This window comes from Panthera leo, chromosome A1 (genome assembly GCF_018350215.1).
Source record: "Panthera leo isolate Ple1 chromosome A1, P.leo_Ple1_pat1.1, whole genome shotgun sequence".
In the NCBI taxonomy this organism is placed as follows: Eukaryota; Metazoa; Chordata; class Mammalia; order Carnivora; family Felidae; genus Panthera; species Panthera leo.
In genome coordinates, this window is record NC_056679.1 from 135,966,198 (window position 1) to 135,988,609 (window position 22,412).

Below are 22,412 nucleotides of genomic sequence, written 5' to 3' on the forward strand. Positions count from 1 at the left end.
GCTTGAACCCACAAACCACAAGATCATAACCTGAGCCAAAGTCGGACGCTCAACCGACTGAGCCACCCAGGTGCCCCAAGCTTTTTTTTTTTAAAGTTGAAGTATACATACAGAAACTTGCACAAATTCTGAGTGCACAACTTGGTAAATTTTCACCAACCACCATATACCTTTGTACCTGGCACCCAGATGAAGAAATATATTTCCTAGTTTCCTAGGCAACCCCCTCTGGAACTCCCCTCCAATTTTTACTCTCCCCACAGATAACTACCATCCTAATTTCTAACATCATAAATGAGTTTTGCCTATTTTGAACTTGATGTAAATGGCATCTATAGTATGTATTTTTCATGTGTAATTTCTTTTGCTCTTTTTGAATACCCATTCATATTTTTGTGTGTGGCTATGGTTCATTTATTTTTACTTGGTAAATAAAAGACAACTGATTCATCCATTCTTTCTTTAGTGAGCCTTTGGGTTATTCCTAGATTATGGCTTTTATAATTAATGCAGCTTAAAACATTTTTGAATGTGTCTGTGCACATCTGCACACGTATGTTAAGGATATATTTGGGAGTGGAATTGCAGGGTCATTGGGTCTGTCTGTCTAACCTTGGCTTAAATAGTGTCAAACAGCTTTCCTGGATTGCCAGTTTATATTCCCACTGAAGTGTGCATATTCCTTTTGCTCCATATCCTTGTAAACACTTGGCGTTATTAATCTTTCTTGATTTAAAGCTTTGTTTTTAAAGGATTTTATATTAAAATTTTTTGAAGTCACAAAACACTGTAATTTTAAATGCAAGAGTTTTATATAGTGGGGCGCCTGGCTAATTCAGTCAGTAGAACATGACTCTTGATCTCGGGGTTGTGAGTTTAAGCCCCATGTTGGGTATAGAGATTACATAAAAAATAAAAAAATAAAATTAAAGAATATATACTAAAATTTCCTGTCTCTTTACCCATTCCTCCTTTTCCAAGTCAACTGATATCGCCAGTTTTTGTTGTACTGATTTTTTTTTTTTAAGGATTTTATTTATTTTTAAGTAATTTCTACACCCAACATGGGGCTTGAACCTACAACCCAGAGACCAAGAGTCACATGTTCCATCCACTGAGCCAGCCAGGCACCCCTGTTTTACTGATTTTTAAAAAAAAATTTTTTTTTAACGTTTATTTATTTATTTTTATTTTTTTTAATTTTTTTTTTTTTTAACGTTTATTTATTTTTGAGACAGAGAGAGACAGAGCATGAACAGGGGAGGGGCAGAGAGAGAGGGAGACACAGAATCAGAAGCAGGCTCCAGGCTCTGAGCCATCAGCCCAGAGCCCAAGGCGGGGCTCGAACTCATGGACCGCGAGATCGTGACCTGGGCTGAAGTCGGACGTCTAACCGACTGAGCCACCCAGGCGCCCCAACGTTTATTTATTTTTGAGACAGAGAGAGACAGAGCATGAACGGGGGAGGGTCAGAGAGAGGGAGACACAGAATCTGAAACAGGTACTGATTTTTTTTTAGATGATGTGTTAGCAGAAAGGTGAGTCAATTTTTGGGGTCACTTTATAAATCACTAGAAATTAGTATATGTTTTGTAAAACTCAGAAGATATGACTAAGCAAAAAGAATCCATTGCCTGTTGGGTCAGAATGGTCAGAGAAACTGCCAGATCACTGTGCATATTACTCTATTCAACACCCCAGCAATTTCATTTGACTAATATTCTGTGGTTTTTTGGCTCACCTCTGCCTTCCTAGCAGCTAACACAACTTGTTTTTATTTTGTTAAGTTTACTTGGCTTTTTTTTTTGCCCCAAGTCTGCAGATTACAAAAGTAAGAGGAATTATTGCAAGCAGTTGAAGAGTAAATTATCGCACATCAAGAAGATGGTTGGAGATTATGACAGACAGAAGACATAGAAGGCAGATGATACCACATTGTTTGAGAGATTAAGAAGTTATTTGACATCTCTGCAATGTTGTCAGAAGGCAAAATGACTGGATTCTAACCCAGGAAGACAAACCTTTGTCACATTACATACTTTTGGTGGCTTTACTATCATCAGTTTAATATCATCAGTATTGAAGCATTTTATAAATAGCTTTTGATAATCAACTGGGCTGAACACTCCAATTAAGGATTCTGTACTTTAAACTTCGGCTCTTATATTAAGGACTGACTATAGGTTGAGGTTTTTAAACCTTGAAGGCAGGTCCCATGGTGAACTGTGCTATGAACTTGCACACTCAGGCAGTGTTTTCTTAACACCTAAGTGCACTCACTAGTTCACATTGGTGATCTCATCCATTCCTCCCAGAAATCTGTCTTCAGAACTGTTATTTATAATCATTTCTTTTCAGGTAGGGAGACTGGGTCCCTGCAGTGAAGGCTCTGAAGTGAATCTGCCTGTTTCCTGGCTTATAGTTTTGGTTAAGTCTGTTTTACGACTTGACTCCATTAATTAAAGTCCCTTGGCCTTTCCCTTAGCTCCTGTGGCTAGTGCATTCTCTCAACCTCCCTATTCATTTTTTTGTTTTCTGTGTATAAGTGGTTAAAAGAGCTTTTCATTGTTGTGTGCTATCCAGATAATAAAGATCATGTAAAAATAACACATGGTGAAACTTAAAGATTGTAAATACATACAGGTATTCACTTTTTAAAAATCACAGTTTAAACCTGGTTAGAATTTGGTTGTGTATTTTAAAATTCTTTTAAATCTTTTATGGTTTACATGTGTGTTTGTTTCCTTTTTTTAAACCAACTAGGCTTTTTCATTCTATCAGAATATCTCATTACATTGCTAATTCGGTTGTGACTTGGATTGTATCTTAAGAGAATATTCAAGTTCTGTACATATTTTATAAGGTATTAAACCTGGTGTTTTCTTTCATATACTTGTTTGACATCATTCGTGCTGTTGATATGAAGATGTGGAAAATTACACTCAGTTTTATCGGAGTATATAGTTTATTGCATTAAACTATATTGGTTGCTGTGCTGGTTGCTGAATTTCCCAGTCTTTCAGTTATAAGAAGGCTGATTTGTCTGAGAATACAGCACAATACAACAAAACATCAAATTATTTCAGATGGTGCCCTTGGTCTCACCACTTTTTTTTTTTTAATTAAAATTTTTATTAGTAAAGTAAAATTAGCTGATAGTAGTGGGCATATAGCTAGCCAAGTTGATTGTTTTTATCGCCCCCCCCCCCCCCCCGCCAGTTTAGAGTGCTTTTTGTGAAAATTTTGGAAGAATAACCTTTAATCATTAGTATGCAATTCAGACATTATATACAAGTCTGAATCATTTTCCAAAGATAAACCTTAAAATAATGTTTCTTTTATAACATTATTCATTTCTTCAAATTGAAGAAATTCTTAATTTTCCGTGTGCTGTACATACTTACTACAAAAGGTAGTAGTTTATAGTTTTCATGCCTTTTGGATTCACACCAAATGGCAAGGACTCTTTTGAGGAACTTAACTCATTTTTATGCATGCTAAAATATAAATCTCTTTGTTCTTGGAAGTTCGTGTACTTAGATTATGAAGATGGCAAAATTGCCAGTGTTCTGACAAAATAGTACTGTTCAGTTCACCTGAATGCAGAAAACCAAATAGCATGAGTTTCCATTGTAAACTTGTGTCATAAGGTTGAACTTTGAAATAAAAAAACAAGAAAGTCATTTTTCAAATGTACTTAAAGACTGCTTGGTATTAACCAGCTGGATGTAACTTTAAAGAAGCACCCAGGCATATTTCTAGTTTGGAAAAAGGAGATTTAGGTTAGATGTCAGAAGTCTCTTCCATGTCTGACCTGAGATTCTTTTTAAGTTTTTTTGTTGTTTTTTTTTTAATGAAAAAGAGCATGTGTGAGTGGGGGGAGGGAGAATGGGTGAGGAGTGAGGAGGGGAGAGAGAGAGAGAGAGAGAGAGAGAGAGAGAGAGAGAGAGAGAGAGAGAGAATCCCAAGCAGGCTCCACTCTGTCAGTTCAGAACCCGATATAGGGCTTGAACCCTCAAGGCATGAGATCATGACCTAAGCGGAAATCAAGAGGCAACACTGAACTGAGCTATCCAGGTGCCCCTCTGACCTGAGATTCTTATGTGTGCTTCTGTCTTCTATAAAGAACATTCCATACGTTCTGTTGTGAAAGGATGTGGTCGTTAGTAAAGGTTAATTGCATACAGTGATTCCCTTACGTAGGTGATTCTGTGATAAAAGGCAAAATCAATATTTTAATTTCTCTTTATCTTGAAAAATTTAAAGAAGTATAGAAAATGAAAAATACAAATATCCAGGGTGCCTGGGTGGCTCAGTTGGTTAAGCATCCAACTCTTGGTTTCTGCTCAGGTCGTGATCTCACGATTTGTGGGTTTGAGCCTCACGTCAGGCTCCACGCTGATAGTATGGAGCCTGCTTGGGATTCTCTCTCTCCCTCCCTCTCTCTGCCCCTTCCCTGCTCGCTCTCTCTCTCAAAAATGAATAAACTTAAACACATATATCCACCACCAAGAAATGACAGGTGTTAGTTTTGTCATATATGCCTTTTATTTTGTGAAATAAATTTAAATCTATTGGTACTTATACTAAAAATTACATTGTATACACACGTGAAATTATCACTTATTCCTTATAATCATTCTATTGACGTTATCATTTCTCATTCTCATTTTACAGGAAAGAAAAATAATGTGGTAGATTAGTCCACTGTCACATACTAGCAAGTGATTAAACTAGGATTGGAAGCTTGATCTGTTGAAAATAATAGGCTCTGTACTCCTGTTCTAGGTTGACTGTCACTAAATTAATGTTTTGGGTAAGAAGAGATTGGTCTGTATGGTGTTAATAAAATTTTGTATTTTAATTGTAAGTGCATTTTAAGTACTTTGAATTAATGTAAAATGCTTCATATGAAATATCTGAAGTATCTGTAAAGATCTGAGTGGGTGTGTGTGTGTAAAGAAGGGTAAGAACAGTGGCACCTGGGTGGCTCAGTCGGTTAGGTGTCCAACTCTTGATTTTGGCTCAGGTCATGATCTCACAGTTCATGAGTTTGAGCCCTGAGTCAGGTTCTTTGCTGACAGCTTGGAACCTGGAACCTGCTTCGGATTTTGTGTCTCCCTCTGTCTCTGCCCCTCCCCCACTCACGCTGTCTCTCTCTCTCTCTCTCTCTCTCTCAAAAGTAAACATTAAAAAAAAAAAAGACAAATGAATTAGATACAGGGGTGTATTATCCCTTCTGTGTCTCATATTAACATTTCTTTTAATGATAATAGTTTTCATAAAAATGCCCAAGTAACTTGGGTAGTTTTTAGAAAACACTTAAAATAATGCCACTTTGTGGTTAGAGAAAAGCATGGAAACATAACTGATTTTGTGTGTGTGTGACTGCAACAAAATGTAGGCGTCTCCCCAAGATTTCTAATTGCTGCCACAGGACCAGCTCGCTCTTCCCTGCTTGGGTTGTTGTGTTCTTGCTTTGCCCTCCAGCAGTTACTTGACCTTGGACACATTATTTACCCTTCCTCTCCTTCAGTTTGCTTATTTGTGTGAGAGCTATTTGTACCTGATCTCATAGTTGTTATTAAGGTTCATGTGGGACTTAGCCACAGTCCTTGTCGGGCAGTAATAAATGAGGGCTCTTATCTCCCAAAGCTGGAAGGTGATGCTTTAAACAAGCTTTTAAAAAGCAAAAAGTGTTTTAAGAATGTATGTATCGTCCCAATCCCTATATGCTTGGTCAGTGCTGGGTGCTATAAATTAGGCTATGAATTTATAAACTTAGGCTATAAATTCTTTTGAATTCTAGACAGCTGCATTAGGCTTAGCCACAACTTCATGGATAATGAACAGGTGCTTTAAAAGATGGATTTACATATCAAAATAAGGACTATTAGGTACTGTTAAAAGCAATTGTGCAGGTTTTCAGTGAGTCTTTCTCTGGAATGATTTAGGTTCTATCTAAAGGTATTGGAGGGGTGCCTGGGTGGTTCAATCAGTTAAGTGTCTGACTTCAGCTCAGGTCATAATCTAATAGCTCCTGAGTTCAAACTCTGTCCTGGGCTCTGTGCTGACACCCAGAGCCTGGAGCCTGCTTCAGATTCTGTGTCTCAGTCTCTTTCTCTCTCTGTCTGCCCCTCCCCTGCTTGTGCTCTCTCTCTCAAAAATAAAGATTAAAAAATAAAAATAAAAAATAAAGGCATTGGAATAGGCAGGCTCACCTCTCCCATTCTCCAAAGTTGTACACCCTGAATTTCAGGTTAATAACATGGGCTGAGCTCTTCATAAATTTCTTAACTCAGTGGACTGTGTCCAGCTACCCATGGGCAAAGAACTGTTTCATTCTTCACAGTTGTCCCCGAGTTTTACTAGTTGAAACATTAGGCTAGGTTAGATCCATTTCTTTATTCTACCCATTTGCACACAATTAGAATATTATGTCAGTCATAATTATGGCAAGAGATTATAATCCATGGATTTATGCATTTTTTGTTTTGCCTTAGTACCACTCCTACTTGAGTCAAGATCTACGAATAACATCTATACAGTTGTTTAAATGATTCAGCCTCCTCTCCACCAATAAGCTTTAAATTTATTGGGAACTCCTGTTCTTTTCCTAGTTTTTCATTAAAAACAAAGGCCTTCCTTAGGGGCTCCTGACTGGCTCAGTCCGTAAAGCATATGACTGTTGATCTCAGGGTCGTGAGTCCAAACCCCACATTGGGTGTGGAGCCTACTTAAAATTTTTTAAAAATGCTTTTTTAATTAAAAAAAAGTTGTTCCCAGACTGATGGATAGTGAACATACACAGGATATATACTTGGGACTTGGGGGTGTGGCCACTTGTCCCAAAGGAATGCATCCCGTCTTGGAATACGATGGCCAACCGGAATGGAGGGAAAGAAAAAGGAAAAAGTGGAGTTAATGGAAGGGAGCATAGGGGAAAAGTAAGAAGGGCAAAGAAAAAGTCCTGAGGAGAGTCAACGATGTGGGGGATGCAAAAATGGCACTAGGATCAGCAGTGCTAATTTCTCCTCTCCTTTTAATTTTTTTGAAAAAAATTTATTGTTTTAAAATGTTTACTTTTGGAGCACCTGGGTGGCTCAGTCGGTTGAGCATCTGACTTTAGCTCAGGTCATGATCTCACAGTTCTCGAGTTTGAGTGCTGACAGCTCAGAGCCTGGAGCCCGCTTCAGATTCTGTGTCTCCCTCTCTCTCCGCCCCTCCCCCACTTGCATTCCATCTCTCTCTCAAAAATAAAATAAGACATTAAATCTTTTTTAAACAAAAAATAAGTAAACATGAAAAAATACTTTTAGAGAGAGAAAATCCCAAGCAGGCTTTGTGCTGTCAGCACAGAGCCCGAGAGCAGGGCTCAAACCCATGAACTGGGAGATCATGACCTGAGGTGAGATCAAGAGTCGGACACTTTACCACCTGAGCCACACAGGCGCTCCCCTAAAGATTTTATTTATTTATTTATTTATTTATTTATTTATTTATTTTTTACGTTTATTTTTGAGACAGAGAGACACAGAGCATGAACGGGGGAGGGGCAGACAGAGAGGGAGACACAGAATCGGAAGCAGGCTCCAGGCTCTGAGCCATCAGCCCAGAGCCTGACGCGGGGCTCGAACTCACGGTCTGTGAGATCATGACCTGAGCTGAAGTCAGACACTTAACCGACCGAGCCACCCAGGCGCCCCTAAAGATTTTATTTTTAAGTAATCTCTACACCCAATGTGGGGCTCAAACTCACAACCCTGAGATCAAGAGTCACATGCTCTACCAACTGTGCCAACCAGTCACCCCTCTTCCTCTCCTTTTTATAATTTTTTAAAAGTTTTTATATATTAATTTTCAGAGAGAGAAAGAGAGGGTGAGCAAGTGAGGGGCAGAGAGAGAGGGAGAGAGAGAATCCCAAGCAGGCTCTGCACTGTCAGCACAGAGCCCAATGCTGGGCTTGAACTCAAGAACCCGGAGATCCTGACCTGAGCTAAACCAAGAGGCTGGTGCTCCGCAGACTGAGCCACCCAGGCGCCCCTCCCCCTTTTAAAGCCAGTACCGAAAATAAACGGTAAGGCCTTGTTTTCTGGGGGTAAGTAAAAATGCTGGTAACGGAGTTTCCCCTGTGTGATGTGTAAGCCCTGTAGGGTAGGTAAAGGTATCCCCATTTTATAGGTCAAACTTAGGTTGTGACTTGCTTGTGGTCACCCTGCTAGTGTGGCGGAGACTGATTTTAAATCCAAGTCTGTTCTTTCCACTACTATGCAGGATGCCTTGTATTTATGTTTTTGAGGGGCCAGAACACAAGGAAAGATTTTGGTACCAACAAAGCAACAGCGGGGAAGCATATACTGATGGGGAAGTAAAGAAGCCCCAGCACATACAGTTCCTTTCTATTATTCCTCTCCTGCGGTAACCTTTTTCCAATGCTCTAGATGTGCCTTGCCTCTCCATTTCTCAAGTGTGGGAAATGCTAGAATCAACTGGGGGAAAAAAAAAAAAGCCAACCTCAAATAGGTTACTAAATGTATTATATGTTGTTTTACTGAGGACCCTAGCCCAGGAAAGTGTTTCAGATGGCTCAGAACTGCTCTGAAACTTTTAGCTTTACCGGAGATTATACATAAAAAGGGTAAGGAGTTTACACGCTTGCGAGCAGTTCTCTGATGTATAATTACGTGTCACAAGGTATAATCGTTTCGGTTGTAAAAATTAAGGTTTATGGATTTCCACATAGACACGTGAAAAACCCTTAGGTCATCTTAATACATTGTGTTTCTAGCCTATTTGTTCAAAAATATTGACTGTATGCCTCTGCTTAACTGGTTTTCCTGTTCTTGTTTTGGTTTCTCCTTGAGAAGGTTGACATCAGTCGTCTTTTTAAAAAAAAAATTTTTAATGTTTCTTTATTTTTGAAAAGGGGAGAGGGGCAGCGAGAGAGGGAAACAGAATCTGAAGCAGGCTCCAGGCTCTGAGCTGTCAGCACAGAGCCTGATGCGGAGCTCTACCTCATGCACGCACCCTGAGATCATGACTTGAGGGGAAGTCGGACACCTAATCGACTGGGCCACCCAAGTGCCCCATCAGCTGCCTTTTTTAAGGTATTGCAGTTTTCGTGCACACTGGTAATTCCAGATGTATTAGCAGGCATCTCAAACATCTCAAACTTGTCCAAAACTGAACTGTCCTTACCACCCCTTCACCCTCTCAGTAACTGCAACTCTAACCTTACAACACCTCAACTGAAAACTGGGTCATTGGATCCTAACACCCATCTGCTCTGTTGGAGCAGAATCCAACAGATTCCAGAATCCAATCTTCTCACTAGCTGCACTGCCATACTATACTAGTCCAAACCACTAACATTCCTCCAAAAGTTATTAAAATGTTCAGCACTCCCACCAGATTTCAGCAGCGATCACTCAACCATTTCCTCACCCAGTCCCTGAAACACATCATTGTGTTTCCACCTCAGGACCTTAGCACTTGCAGTTCTCTGTCTGGGGAGGTCTTTCTCTAGGTATCAGCATGGTTAACTCCCTTTCTCATTCTGGTCATGGCTCAACCATCTTCTCAGCGAGGGTTCCTCTGACTAGACTATTTTAAGCTGCCACCCTTTCCCCCTTCCATGCTTAATTTCTATTGGCGCTATCGCCATTTGATACAGTATGCTTTTCTTGATAAATACTTTCATGGTAGAAGCAAAATTCCAGGAGGGCAAGGATTTGTTAGTTTTTCACTGCTATTTACTCAGTGCCTAGAACTGTCGCAGGCCCACAGCAGGTGCTCAATAATACTTGTTCCATGAACAGCAGGAGCAGCGGGGTCTTCCCAGAAAACCGTTGTCCATCAAGGTTCTGGCCCAGCTGCTGCTGCTGCTGCTGCTGCTGCTGCTGCTATTAGAGTCATTCACGCCAACCTTTTAGAAATAATATAACAAAAATCAAGCTCGTCAGATCCTGGTAGACGGCGATCACTCTTCCCACCTCTTTGTGAATAACCGCTGGAAATGGGGTAAGAGGACCTTCCTCGCACCCTAAGTCAGCTCCAGCTACGTGTCCGCCCACGAGGGTCCAGCACCAGCACCGGCTCGAAGCAACCGGAACGTTTCGTCCGTCGCCGCCGCGCACAGGGGAAGGATTTCCGCATCGTCCTTGGAGCGGACTGGGCGGGGCTTCCGGGTAGAGCGGCATTCTACGAGACCGGTGAGTCCGCGGCTAGAGCTCCTAGAGGAGCCAAGGTGGGCACCGGCTGTTTGGGGAGCGCGGCAGCTTGGAAGGCTTTCGCGTGCGGGCGCGGAGGCTGAATGGTTCCGAGCAGCCTCGTAGGGATTCGTGAGTGGGAGGGAGCGTATGGAGGGGGAGGAGGGCAACTTCCGTGTGGGAGCTGCAAAGAAGCGTGTGGGTCTGTAGTCCAGGGAATGGCTTTCCTTCCTTAAGGCAGAACGCGAGTTTTGGGAATTGTGGTCCTGGGTCCGAGTTTGACCTACCTCCAGCTATGTGACCTCGACAGAGTTTACCAGCCTTTTGACTCTTCGAGTTCCGAGTCTGAACACAGGGCAGTGATCACCCGTGCCTGGCTCGAAGCGCTTGGCAGAGTTAGGTGTGAGTAAAAGCTTCATAAATTGGGACGTTTGGTCCAGATCTCATTTGTTTTTGGAAGCATTCTGAGCTCATGTGCCTGGAATCACACCAACAGGCTTACCCTAGGAGAAATAGCTCTTCTGGGTTTGGATTCCCATGAAACGAATCAACTTTTGGAGATGCTGACCGAAGAGGTCACTAAGTACATCTTTTGCCAGGATGCATAACTTCTTTCTTTACGAATAACATGCATTATAAACATCCAGCTTCCCTTGGAATATCAGCAAATATCAGGGAGCTTAATACCTCTGTAATTTCCCATTGCACACAACTCTAAGTCCTTGTATCCAATGAGCCAGAAGTGTTCCTGTTTGCAGTCTTCTGCTTGTCAGTTCTGTTTCTCAGCTTTCAGAGAATTAAAAGTAGAAACTAAGAATAAGATAACAGTTTAAATATTGATAGGACGGTTGGCAATAGTGACATTTCTAAGAATTTGAGTTTGAAAACATCAAGAACACTATGTAAACTTTGATTTTTGTAATTCACAGTAATTCAGAAACTTTGATGGAGGATCAAAATGTTCAGTTTAGTCACCATATGCTGTTTCTACATGGACCATTAAGTTTACAAGCACCAGCATAGTGTGTTAGAATAACACAAATGTTAGAATTAAGTCACTTGTCATTTCATGCAGTCTACCTAAGTTCATACTATAGTAGATCACCAGACTCCATGAAACAAGTAGATCTCTTCCAGTGCCAGGGAGTGGTTTGTGACTTAAATGAGAGACATACAGAATTTTAGCAAATAATACCTGATAATAGCAGATGCCTCAGAAAGCACTGATGCCACAAAAACAGTTTGCAACTTGTCAATAGATTTTAATTCCAGAAACCCATTTATAGATCAGTTCTTTAGATCTTAAAATGTATTTTTCTATAGTGTAAGTGGAGGGGCGCCTGGGTGACTTAGTGGATTAAGTGTCCAAATTCCACTCAGGTCATGATCTGTCAGTTCATGAGTTCCATTCCCACCTGGGGCTCTGTGCTGACAGCTCAGAACCAGGAGCTTGCTTGGGGTTCTGTGTCTCCCTCTCTCTCTGCCCCTCTCCCGCTCACACTCTTTCTCTCTCAAAAATAAATAAACATTAAAAAATTTAAATATATATTATATATATATATAATATATATAGTGTGAGTGGGGTGTAAGGTCTTGCATATGATCCTTATTACAGAAATTAATTTTTCCTCTGCCAGTGGTGGGATTTGTTTTGTCCTTAATGTCTTCTTGGCCCTTAGGATTCCTTTGATCTTTCATTTATGAAAGAAGGAAGCTGATAGTGAAAGTGTAGGGTAGGCATGGAGATTCCACTGGGGAAGAAGGGAGTGTAGAAGTGACTAGGATGTTTTATTACTTGGTTATGGTTAATAGATTACCCCCCTATTACCTGTTTTATCCCTGATTATTAAAGAAATACATGCTTATATGAAAAATACAAAAATATGGGGATGCCTGGGTGGCTCAGTCCATTAAGCATCCAACTCTTGACTTCGGCTGAGGTCATGAGCTCAGTTTGTAAGATTGAGTCCCGTGTCGGGCTCTGTGCTTTTAGCCCCCTCCATGCCCCTGCCCCCACTCGCGTGCATGTGCGCTCACTCTTTATTTTTTTCAATAGTTGAGATAATAATATAGTTTTAATATTGTGTCCTTTTTTGAATTTTGAGCCATAAGCCTTTACCATTTATAAATAATAAATTTCAGGAGTGCCTGGGTGGCTCAACTGGTTAAGCACCGACTTTGGCTCAGGCCATGATCTCATGGTTTGTGGGTTCAAGCCCACCATCGGGTTCTGTGCTGACGGCTTAGAGCCTGGAGCCTGCTTTGGATCCTGTGTTTCTGTCTCTCTCTGCCTCTCCCCTGCTCGTGCTCTGTCTCTCAAAAATAAAATGAACATTAAAAAAATTATAAATAACAAATTTCATTTTATTTTTTATTTATTTTTATTTTTTTAATTTTATTTTTTATTTTTTAAAATTTACACCCAAATTAGCATATAGTGCAACAGTGATTTCAGGAGTAGATTCCTTAGTGCCCCTTACCCATTTAGCCCATCCCCCCTCCCACAACCTCGCCAGTAACCCTCAGTTTGTTCTCTATATTTATGAGTCTCTTCTGTTTTGTCCCCCTCCCTGTTTTTATATTATTTTTGTTTCCCTTCCCTTATGTTCATCTGTTTTGTCTCTTAAAGTCCTCATATGAGTGAAGTCATATGATATTTGTCTTTCTCTGACTAATTTCGCTTAGCATAATACCCTCCAGTTCCATCCACGTAGTTGCAAATGGCAAGATTTCATTCTTTCTGACTGCCAAGTAATACTCCATTGTGTATATATACCACATTTTCTTTATCCATTCATCCATCGATGGACATTTGGGCTCTTTCCACACTTTGGCTATTGTGGGTAGTGCTGCTATAAACATGGGGATGCATGTGTCCCTTCAAAACAGCACACCTGTATCCCTTGGATAAATGCCTAGTAGTGCAATTGCTGGGTCGTAGGGTAATTCTATTTTTAGTTTTTTGAGAAACCTCCATACTGTTTTCCAGAGTGGCTGCACCAGCTTGCATTCCCATATTTATTTATTTTTAATATGATTTATTGTCAAATTGGCTAACATACAATGTGTAAAGTGTGCTCTTGGTTTTTGGGGTAAATTCCCATGGTTCATCGCTTACATACAACACCCAGTGCTCATCTCAGCAAGTGCCCTCCTCAGTGCCCATCACCCATTTTTCCCTCTCCCTTACCCCACCCCCCTGCATCAACCCTCAGTTTGTCCTCTGTATTTAAGAGTCTCTTATGGTTTCCCTTGGTTCCCCTCTGTTTGTGACTATTTTTTCCCCCTTCCCTTCCCTTCCCCCATGGCCTTCTGTTAAGTTTCTCAAGTTCCACATATGAGTGAAAACATATGATATCTGTCTTTCTCTGACTGACTTATTTCACTTTGCATAATACCCTCCCATTTCCATCCACATTGCTGCAAATGGCAGGATTTCATTCTTTCTCATTGCCAAGTAGTATTCCATTGTATATATAAACCACATCTTCTTTAGCCATTCATCAATGGATGGACATTTATGCTCTTTCCGTAATTTGGCTATTGTTGAAAGCGCTGCTATAAAAATGGTGGTACATGTGCCCCTATGAATCAGCACTCCTTTATCCTTTGGATAAATTCCTAGTAGTGCTATTGCTGGGTCATAGGGTAGTTTTATTTTTCATTTTTTGAGGAACCTTCACACTGTTTTCCAGAGCGGCTACACCAAGTTACATTCCCAGCAACAGTGCAAGAGGTTTCCCGTTTCTTCACATCCTCACCAGCATCTGTCGTTTCTTGAGTTGTTCATTTTAGCCACTCTGACCGGTGTGAGGTGGTATCTCATTGTGGTTTTGATTTGTATGTCCTTGATAGTGATGTTGAGGATCTTTTCATCTGTCCGTTGGCCATCTGGATATCTTCTTTGGAAAAGTGTCTATTCGTGTCTTCTGCCTGTTTCTTCACTGGATTATTTGTTTTTCGCATGTTGAGTTTGGTAAGTTCTTTATAGATTTTGGATACTTACCCTTTATCTGGTATGTCATTTGCAAATATCTTTTCCTATTCCATAGGTTGCCTTTTAGTTTTGTTGATTGTTTCCTTTGCAGTGCAGAAGCTTTTTATCTTGATGAGGTCCCTATAGTTCATTTTTGCTTTTAATTCCCTTGCCTTTGGAGACGTGTTGAGCAAGAAATTGCTGTAGCTGAGGTCAAAGAGGTTGTTGCCTGTTTTCTCCTGTAGGGTTTTGATGGTTTCCTGTCTTGCATTTAGGTCGTTCATCCATTTTGAGTTTATTTTTGTGCATGGTGTAAGAAAGGGATCTTGTTTCATTCTTCTGCATGTTGCTGTCCATTCCTCCCAGCACCATTTCCTTAAGAGACCATCTTTTTTCCATTGGATACTGTTTTCCTGCTTTGTCCAAGATTAGTTGGTCATACATTTGCGGGTCCTATTCTGGGTTCTCTATTCTCTTCCATTGGCCTATGTGTCTGTTATTGTGCCAATACCATACTGTCTTGATAATTACAGCTTTGTAGTAGAGATTAAAGTCTGGGATTGTGATGCCTCTGCTTTGGTTTTCTTTTTCAACATTGCTTTGGCTATTCGGGGTCTTTTTTGGTTCCATACAAATTTTAGGATTGTTTGTTTTAGCTTTGATAAGAATGCCGGTGCAATTTTGATTGGGATTGCATTGAATGTGTAGACTGCTTTGGGTAATATTGACGTTAAATAATATGTATTCTTCCATGAGCATGGAATGTTTTTCCATTTCTTTGTGTCTTCTTCAATTTCCTTCATAAGTTTTCTATAGTTTTCAGCATACAGACCTTTTCATCTTTGGTTAGGTTTATTCCTAGGTATTTTACGGTTTTTGGTGTGATTGTAAATGGGATCGATTTCTTGATTTCTCTTTCTGTTGTTTGCTTATTGGTGTATAGAAATGCAACTGATTTCTCTACATTGATTTTGTATCCTGTGACTTTGCCAAATTCGTGTATCAGTTCTAGCAGCTTTTTGGTGGAGTCTTTTGGGTTTTCCATGTAGAGTATCATGTTGTCTGCAAAAAAGTGAAAGTTTGACTTCTTTGCCAGTTTGGTTGTCTTTGGGTTAGGACTTCCGACGCTATGTTAAACAACAGTGATGAGAATGGACATCCCTGTCGTGTTCCTGATCTCAGGGGGAAAGCTTTCAGTTTTTCCCCATTGAGGATGATGTTAGCTGTGGGCTTTTCATATATAGCTTTTATAATATATAAGGTAATATAAGCATATATTAGGTATGTTCCTTCTATCCTGACTTTCTTGAGGGTTTTTATTAAGAAAGGATGCTGTAATTTTGTCAAATTCTTTTTCCACATCTATTGACAGGATCATATGGTTCTTATCCTTTCTTTTTAATGTGATGTATCACATTGATTGATTTGCATATATTGAACCAGCCTTGCAGCCCAGGAATGAATCCCACTTGATCATGGTGAATAGTTCTTTTGTATGCTGTTGAGTTCGATTTGCTAGTATCTTGTTTAGAATTTTTGCATCCATGTTCATCAGGGATATTGGTCTGTAATTCTTTTTGTGGGAGTCTCTGTCTGGTTTGGGAATCAGGTAACACTGGCTTCATAGAATGAGTACGGAAGCTTTCCTTCTGTTTCTATTTTTTGGAACAGCTTGAGAAGGATAGGTATTAACTCTGCTTTAAATGTTTGGTAGAATTCCCCTGGGAAGCCGTCTGGCCCAGGACTCTTATTTGTTGGGAGATATTTGATAACTGTTTCAATTTCTTCGCTAGTTATGTGTCTGTTCAAATGTTCTGTTTCTTCCCGTTTGAGTTTTGGTACTGTGTGGATATCTAGGAATTTGTCCACTTCTTGCAAGTTGTCCAGTTTATTGGCATATAATTTTTCATAGTATTCTCTGATAATTGCTTGTATTTCTGAGGGGTTGGTTGTGATAAGTCCAGTTTCATTCATGATTTTATCTATTTGGGTCCTCTCTCTTTTCTTTTCTTTCCTTTTCTTTTTGAAGTTTCTTTTTTTTTAATTTTTGGGTTTTTTTAATGTTTATTTATTGTTGAGGGAGAGAGAGACAGAGCCTGAGCAGGGGAGGGGCAGAATTCAAAGCAGGCTCCAGGCTCTGAGCTGTCATCACAGAGCCCGATGTGGGGCTTGAACTCATGAACCGTGAGATCATGATCTGAGCCAAAGTTGGACGCCCAACCAACTGAGCCACCCAGGCGCCTCTCTCTTTTCTTTTTGTGAAGTCTGGTTAGGGGTTTATCAGTTTTATTTTTTCATAAAACCATCTCTTAGTTTCATTGATTTGTTCTACCTTTTTTTTTTTTTTTGGATTCTATATTGTTTATTTCTGCTCTGATCTTTATTATGTCTTTTCTTCTGCTGGGCTTGGGTTTCTTTGCTGTTCTGCTTCTAGTTCCTTTAGGTGTGCTGTTAGATTTTGTATTTGGGATTTTTCTTGTTTGTTGAGATAGACCTGGATTGCAATGTATTTTCCTCTTAGGACTGCCTTTGCTGCATCCCAAAGAATTTGGACTGTCGTGTTTTCATTTTCATTTGTTTCCATATATTTTTTAATTTTTTCTTTAATTGCCTGGTTGACCCATTCATTCTTTAGTAGAATATTCTTTAACCTCCATGCATTTGGAGGTTTTCCAAACTTTTTCCTGTGGTTGATGTCAAGTTTCATAGCATTGTGATTTGAAAGTGTGCATGGTATGATCTCAATTCTTTTATATTTATTGAGGGCTGTTTTGTGACCCAGTATGTGATCTATCTTGGAGAATGTTCCATGTGCACTCAAGAACAATGTGTATTCTGCTGCTTTTGGATGAAAAGTTTTGAATATATCTGTTAAGTCCATCTGGTCCAGTGTATCATTCAGGGCCATTGTTTCTTTACTGATTTTCTGTTTAGATGATTTGTCCATTGTTGTTAAGTGGAGTCTTAAAGTCCCTGCAATTATCACATTCTTATCAATAGGATTGCTTATGTTTGTGATTAATTGTTTTATATATTTGGGTGCTTTCATATTGGGTGCATAAACATCTATCATTGTTAGCTCTTGTTGATGGATAGACCCTGTAATAGTGATATAATGCCCTTCTTCATCTCTTGTTACAACCTTTAGTTTAAAATCTAGTTTGTCTGATATAAGTATGGCTGCTCCAGCTTTCTTTTGACTTCGAGTAGCATGGTAGATTGTTCTCCATACCCTCACTTTCAATCTGAAGGTGTCCTCAGGTCTACAATAGGTCTCTTGTAGACAGCAAATAGATGAGTCTTATTTTTTTATCCATTCTGATACCCTAGGTCTTTTGATTGGAGCATTTAGTCCATTTACATTCAGCATTATTATTGAAAGATAGGGATTTAGGGTCATTGTGTTATCTGTAGGTTTCATGCTTGTGGTGATGTCTCTCGTCCTTTGTAGTCTTTGCAACATTCCACTTACAGAGTTCCCCTTAGGATGTCTTGTAGGGCTGTTTTAGTGATGATGAACTCCTTCAGTTTTTGTCTGGAGGAACCTTTATCTCTCCTATTCTGAATGACAGCCTTGCTGGATAAAGGATTCTTGGCTGCATATTTTTCCTATTCAGGACATTGAATATTTCCTGTCACTCCCTTCTGGCCTACCAAGTTTCAGTAGATAAGTCTGCTACTTCCCTTATGTGCTTACCCTTGTAGGTTAAGGCCCGTTTGTCCCTAACTGCTTTCAGAATTCTCTATCTTTATACTTTGCCTGTTTCACTATGATATGTTGTGTAGAAGATCGATTCCTGTTATGTCTGAAGGGAGTTCTCTGTGCCTCCGGGATCTCAATGTCTGTTTCCTTCCCCAGATTGGGGAAGTTTTCAGCTATGATTTGTTGAAGTACACCTTCTGCCCCTTTTCCTCTCCCTTCTTCTTCTGGAACTCCTATGATATGGATATTATTACATTTACATTTTCATTGAATCACTTAGTTCTTTAATTCTCCCCTCGTGGTCTAGAGTTTTTTATCTCTCTTTTTCTCAGCTTCAACTTTTTCCATAATTTTATCTTCTCTTTCACTTACTCTCCTCTCTGCATCTTCAGTCCTTGCTGTCACCACATCTAGTTTATTTTGCACCTCATTTACGGCATTTCTTAATTCATCTAAGAAATAGTTCCTTGATCTTTACAGCAATAGATTCTCTGCTGTCTTCTATGGTTTTTTCCAAGCCCAGTGATTAATCTTATGACTATTATTTTAAATTCTTGGTCAGATATATTGTTTATATCTGTTTTGGTCAGTTCTTTACCTGTCATTTTTTCCTGGAATTTCTTTTGAGCATAAGTCTTCCATTTCGTCATTAAGGCTAGTTTTTTGTCTCTTATGTGTTTTAAAAGCTTGTTATGTGTCCTGCACCTGTGAGCACTACTGTATTAAAGAGTGGTGCTGCACTGTCCAGGGCCTGGCCGTTCAGGAGGTGTTTTTTGGAGTGTGTTACTTACTCTCTGTTGTTGTGACTGTGGTTTTTTTATGTTCCTACTCATAGTGATGTTTTGGGCCCTCCACCAGGTGTGCTTTGATTTGTTCGTTGAAGTATCCCTGGAGAAAAAACAAAACAAAACAAAAACAAAAAAACCACAAAACAACAACAACAACAAATATCAAAGTGGGGGGGTGGTGTTGGTGGAAGAGGCCTTATCCCATACAAAGAGAGAAACAACAGGGGCGGAGAAAAAGAAGAGAAAATAAAATTGACCAGTCAGAGAAACTATATGGGTTAATCCAGAGAGAGAGGGAGGAAAACAAAAAAGGAGATATAGAACAAGTATAAAGAGAATAGATCAAATATGTCTGCTTAATCAAAAAGAATGAAATCCTGCCATTTGCAACTGCATGGATGGAACTGGAGGGTATTATGCTAAGTGAAATTAGAGAAAGACAAATATCATATGACTTCACTCATATGAGGACTTTAAGACACAAAATAGATGAACATAAGGGAAGGGAAACAAAAATAATATAAAAACAGGGAGGGAGACAAAACAGAAGAGACTCTTAAATATAGAGAACAAACAGAGGGTTACTTGAAGGGTTGTGGGAGGGGGGATGGGCTAAATGGGTAAGGGGCATTAAGGAATCTACTCCTGAAATCATTGTTTCACTATATGCTTACTAATTTGGATGTAAATTTTAAAAAATAAAAAATAAAACTTTAAAAGTAAGAAGGTAAAAAAAAAAAAAAAAATGCTTAAACAAAACAACAACCAGAATAACCAGACTAGAGGAGGGAAGAAATAAGAAGGAGAAAAGGAAGAAAAAATATATATATAATAAGAATTGTCCAAGAATTAAATCAGAAAATGCAAAAACACTGAGTGCCTTGGAATCTCGGTGGCAGCACTCGTCTGGAAGAGGGGCTGTCTGGTTCATCAGCACATCAGTTCTGCTCCAGTAGATAAGCAATTACCAGGCATGGAGGAGCGGGGTTTGGTGTAGGTGGGTCCTGCCTCCACCATGGGCCTGCTGTTGGTTCCCTGAGGCCCCACCTGTGGCCCTCCAGGTTGTCCCCGTGGGCCCCTGGAGATGGCTCTGTCACTCTGCAGCCGGGACTCTTGGAATTCAAAGTCCTTTGGTCTAAACACTGCTGTGTTTGACGGACAAGGGATCTTCGGGTCCCCCTCCTTCTCTGCCATGTTGGATCTGTCAATAAATTTCATATTAAAACTTCTGATATGATGGGCTGCCTGCCTGGCTCAGTCAATAGAGTATGTAACTCTTGATCTTGAGGTTGTGAGTTCCAGCCCCACACTGGGTGCAGAGCTTACTTAAAATAAATTTTTGATAATGAGAAAGTTCACACACACAAAAGTGGACAGGTAATACAGTGAATCACCATGAATCCGTCACTCAGCTATAATAACGATCATTTGCAGCTAATCTTGTTTCATCTACTCCTTCACTCACTTCCCCTAATTCTGTGGCCTTATCCTATGACACATCTATAATGCATTTTTGTTTTTAAAAATTGTAAAAAGATGCTTATCTCCATTGGTGCCAGATTTGTGCATAAATGTTTGTATTTTTTCCTAAGAATGGGAAAAGGTTTCATGAGAATTTTGTGAAGTATTTTCAACAACAATTAGTGAATAAATTGCTAAGAATTCAATGATCTTGCATTCTCCGTTTTTATTTATTTATTTTTTACTTTATATGTTTGCTTCCCTCTCTTTACTTTTCAAATTGAAATGTATGAATTTGGTGGCAAATATTTTTAGAAAATTCACGATCTAGTGATTTTTACAGGATATTGAATAATACATTTAAGAGAAGAAATGGATGACGAACCTGAAAGAACTAAGCGATGGGAAGGAGGCTATGAAAGGACATGGTGAGTAGGGCGTTCTTGTTCTCTTTCTCTTTTAAACATTGTTTCTCAGTGTTGTTTTACAGCTTTATCTCTCTTCCAGTGACTGTTTTTTTTTAATATTTATTTATTTTAAGTTAATTTATTTTGAGAGAGGGAGAGCTCAAGCATGAGTAAGGGAGGGGCAGAGAGAGAGGGAGACATAGAATCCCGGGCAGGCTGTCAGTGCAGAGCCCGACGCAGGACTTGAACTTACTAACCTGTGAGATTATGACCTGAGCCGAAATCAAGAGTCAGACACTTAACCAACTGAGCCAGGCACTCCTTGGTGATTGGTTTTTCTAACACATTTATTAAAATATATTTAACACATGTTTTCACCACCCCAGTAAGATCCTTCATGCCCATTTGTGATTAATTCCATTCGTACCTCTAGCCCTAGGCAACTACTAATCCACTTTCTGTCTCTATGGATTCGCCATTTTAGATATTTCATATAAGTGTAATCATATAATATGTAGTCATTTATGTCTGGCTTCTTTCGTATAACAATATTTTCAAGGTTCATCCATGTTGTAGCAGTAGCAATAATTCTTTCCTTTTTATTGCTGAATAGCATTATATTGTATACCATGTTTTTATTCCTCTATTCACCAGTTGATGGACATTTAGATTGATTACAACATTTGGTTTTACGAATAATGCCACTGTGAATGTTCATGTGCAAATATCTGTGCAGATACACATTTTCATTTCTTTTGGATTAATAAATTTTTAGCTTTTCTTTTCAAATGAGTCATTATTCCTTATAGGGAGATTCTTAAAGAAGATGAATCAGGATCACTTAAAGCTACAATAGAAGATATTCTCTTCAAAGCAAAGAGAAAAAGGTATGTAAACTGTTTGTAAGTGTGTTATAAAAGGTAAAACTGACTCCTTTAAGTCTTTCTCTCCACCTATACCTACTCTTTAGTATTTCATTACAGCTGTGTTCCAGGGAAACTGACCTTTAAACTCTTGAATAGGGGGAAGGAACCAGCAACCTAGCATCTCAGCAGGGAATTGGGTCTTCAGGGACTATCCAAATGCCTGTAATTATGTGGATCCCATAAGTTAATAATTTATTTCACTAAAATTCTGGTTACTTGAAAAGTTATATTGATTTTCGGGGTAATAAAGGACATTCTATTAAAATGTTTGCATAATTTTAACAGAGTGTTTGAGCACCATGGACAGGTTCGACTTGGAATGGTATGTTAATTTTTTTATGTAATTTGTTTTATTATTTATTCATTTTAGAGAGAGAGCGAGTGGAGCAGGGGCAGAGAGAGAGGGAGACAGAGTATCTGAAGTGGGTTCTTCACTGACACAGAGAGCCCGTTATAGGGCTCGAACTCATGAACCGTGAGATCATGACCTGAGCCAAAGTCAGATGCTCAACCAACTGAGCCACCCAGGTGCCCCTATTTTTTTTTTCTTTACCAGGACAGAACTAGCTGGGTTACAGAAACATTTTGTCTTGACAGAATAAACAATACTAAGTCAACAGACCTTTTAAAAGGATATATTAAAAATGTAAGTTAAGAGGGCTCCCTGGGTGCCTCAATTGGTTGAGTGTCTGACTCTTGATTTCAGCTCAAGTCATAATCTCATGGGTTTGTGAGTTTGAGCCCCTCCTTGGGCGCCACCTTGGGCATGGAGCTTGCTTAACATTCTCCCTCTCCCTTTGCCCCTCTCCCCCGCTCGCCCGCACATACCCCCACTCTTAAAAAAAATAAAGTGTGTGTGTGTATGTGTGTGTGTGTGTATAATATGTAAATAGTAAATGACATTTTTATTTCTTGGTCAAAAATGTTTTTGAAAATTGTCTTC

At 39.5% G+C, this 22,412-nt stretch overlaps 2 protein-coding genes across 5 annotated transcripts in view; both read left to right on the forward strand.

Moving 5' to 3' along the window:
• The window catches only part of OCLN (occludin), a 54,072-nt gene extending 51,344 nt beyond the window's left edge, over positions 1–2,728 (forward strand). For both annotated transcript variants that reach the window (XM_042940585.1, XM_042940576.1), the window contains exon 9: positions 1,816–2,728. In XM_042940585.1, the coding sequence (XP_042796519.1) occupies positions 1,816–1,917 (102 nt within the window). In that variant the 3' untranslated portion in view covers positions 1,918–2,728. The remainder of the gene's footprint in view (positions 1–1,815) is intronic.
• A 7,444-nt stretch (positions 2,729–10,172) lies between these two features.
• The window catches only part of LOC122221273 (general transcription factor IIH subunit 2), a 35,299-nt gene continuing 23,059 nt past the window's right edge, over positions 10,173–22,412 (forward strand). Inside the window, exons 1-4 of one of the 3 annotated variants that reach the window (XM_042940593.1) lie at positions 10,173–10,246; positions 20,480–20,564; positions 21,353–21,430; positions 21,755–21,791. In XM_042940593.1, coding sequence (XP_042796527.1) covers positions 20,509–20,564; positions 21,353–21,430; positions 21,755–21,791 — 171 coding nt within the window. In that variant the 5' untranslated portion in view covers positions 10,173–10,246; positions 20,480–20,508. Of the gene's footprint in view, positions 10,247–10,308; positions 10,611–20,479; positions 20,565–21,352; positions 21,431–21,754; positions 21,792–22,412 lie in introns of those variants that run through there. The other 2 variants (XM_042940603.1, XM_042940611.1) reach the window with 2 other exon arrangements.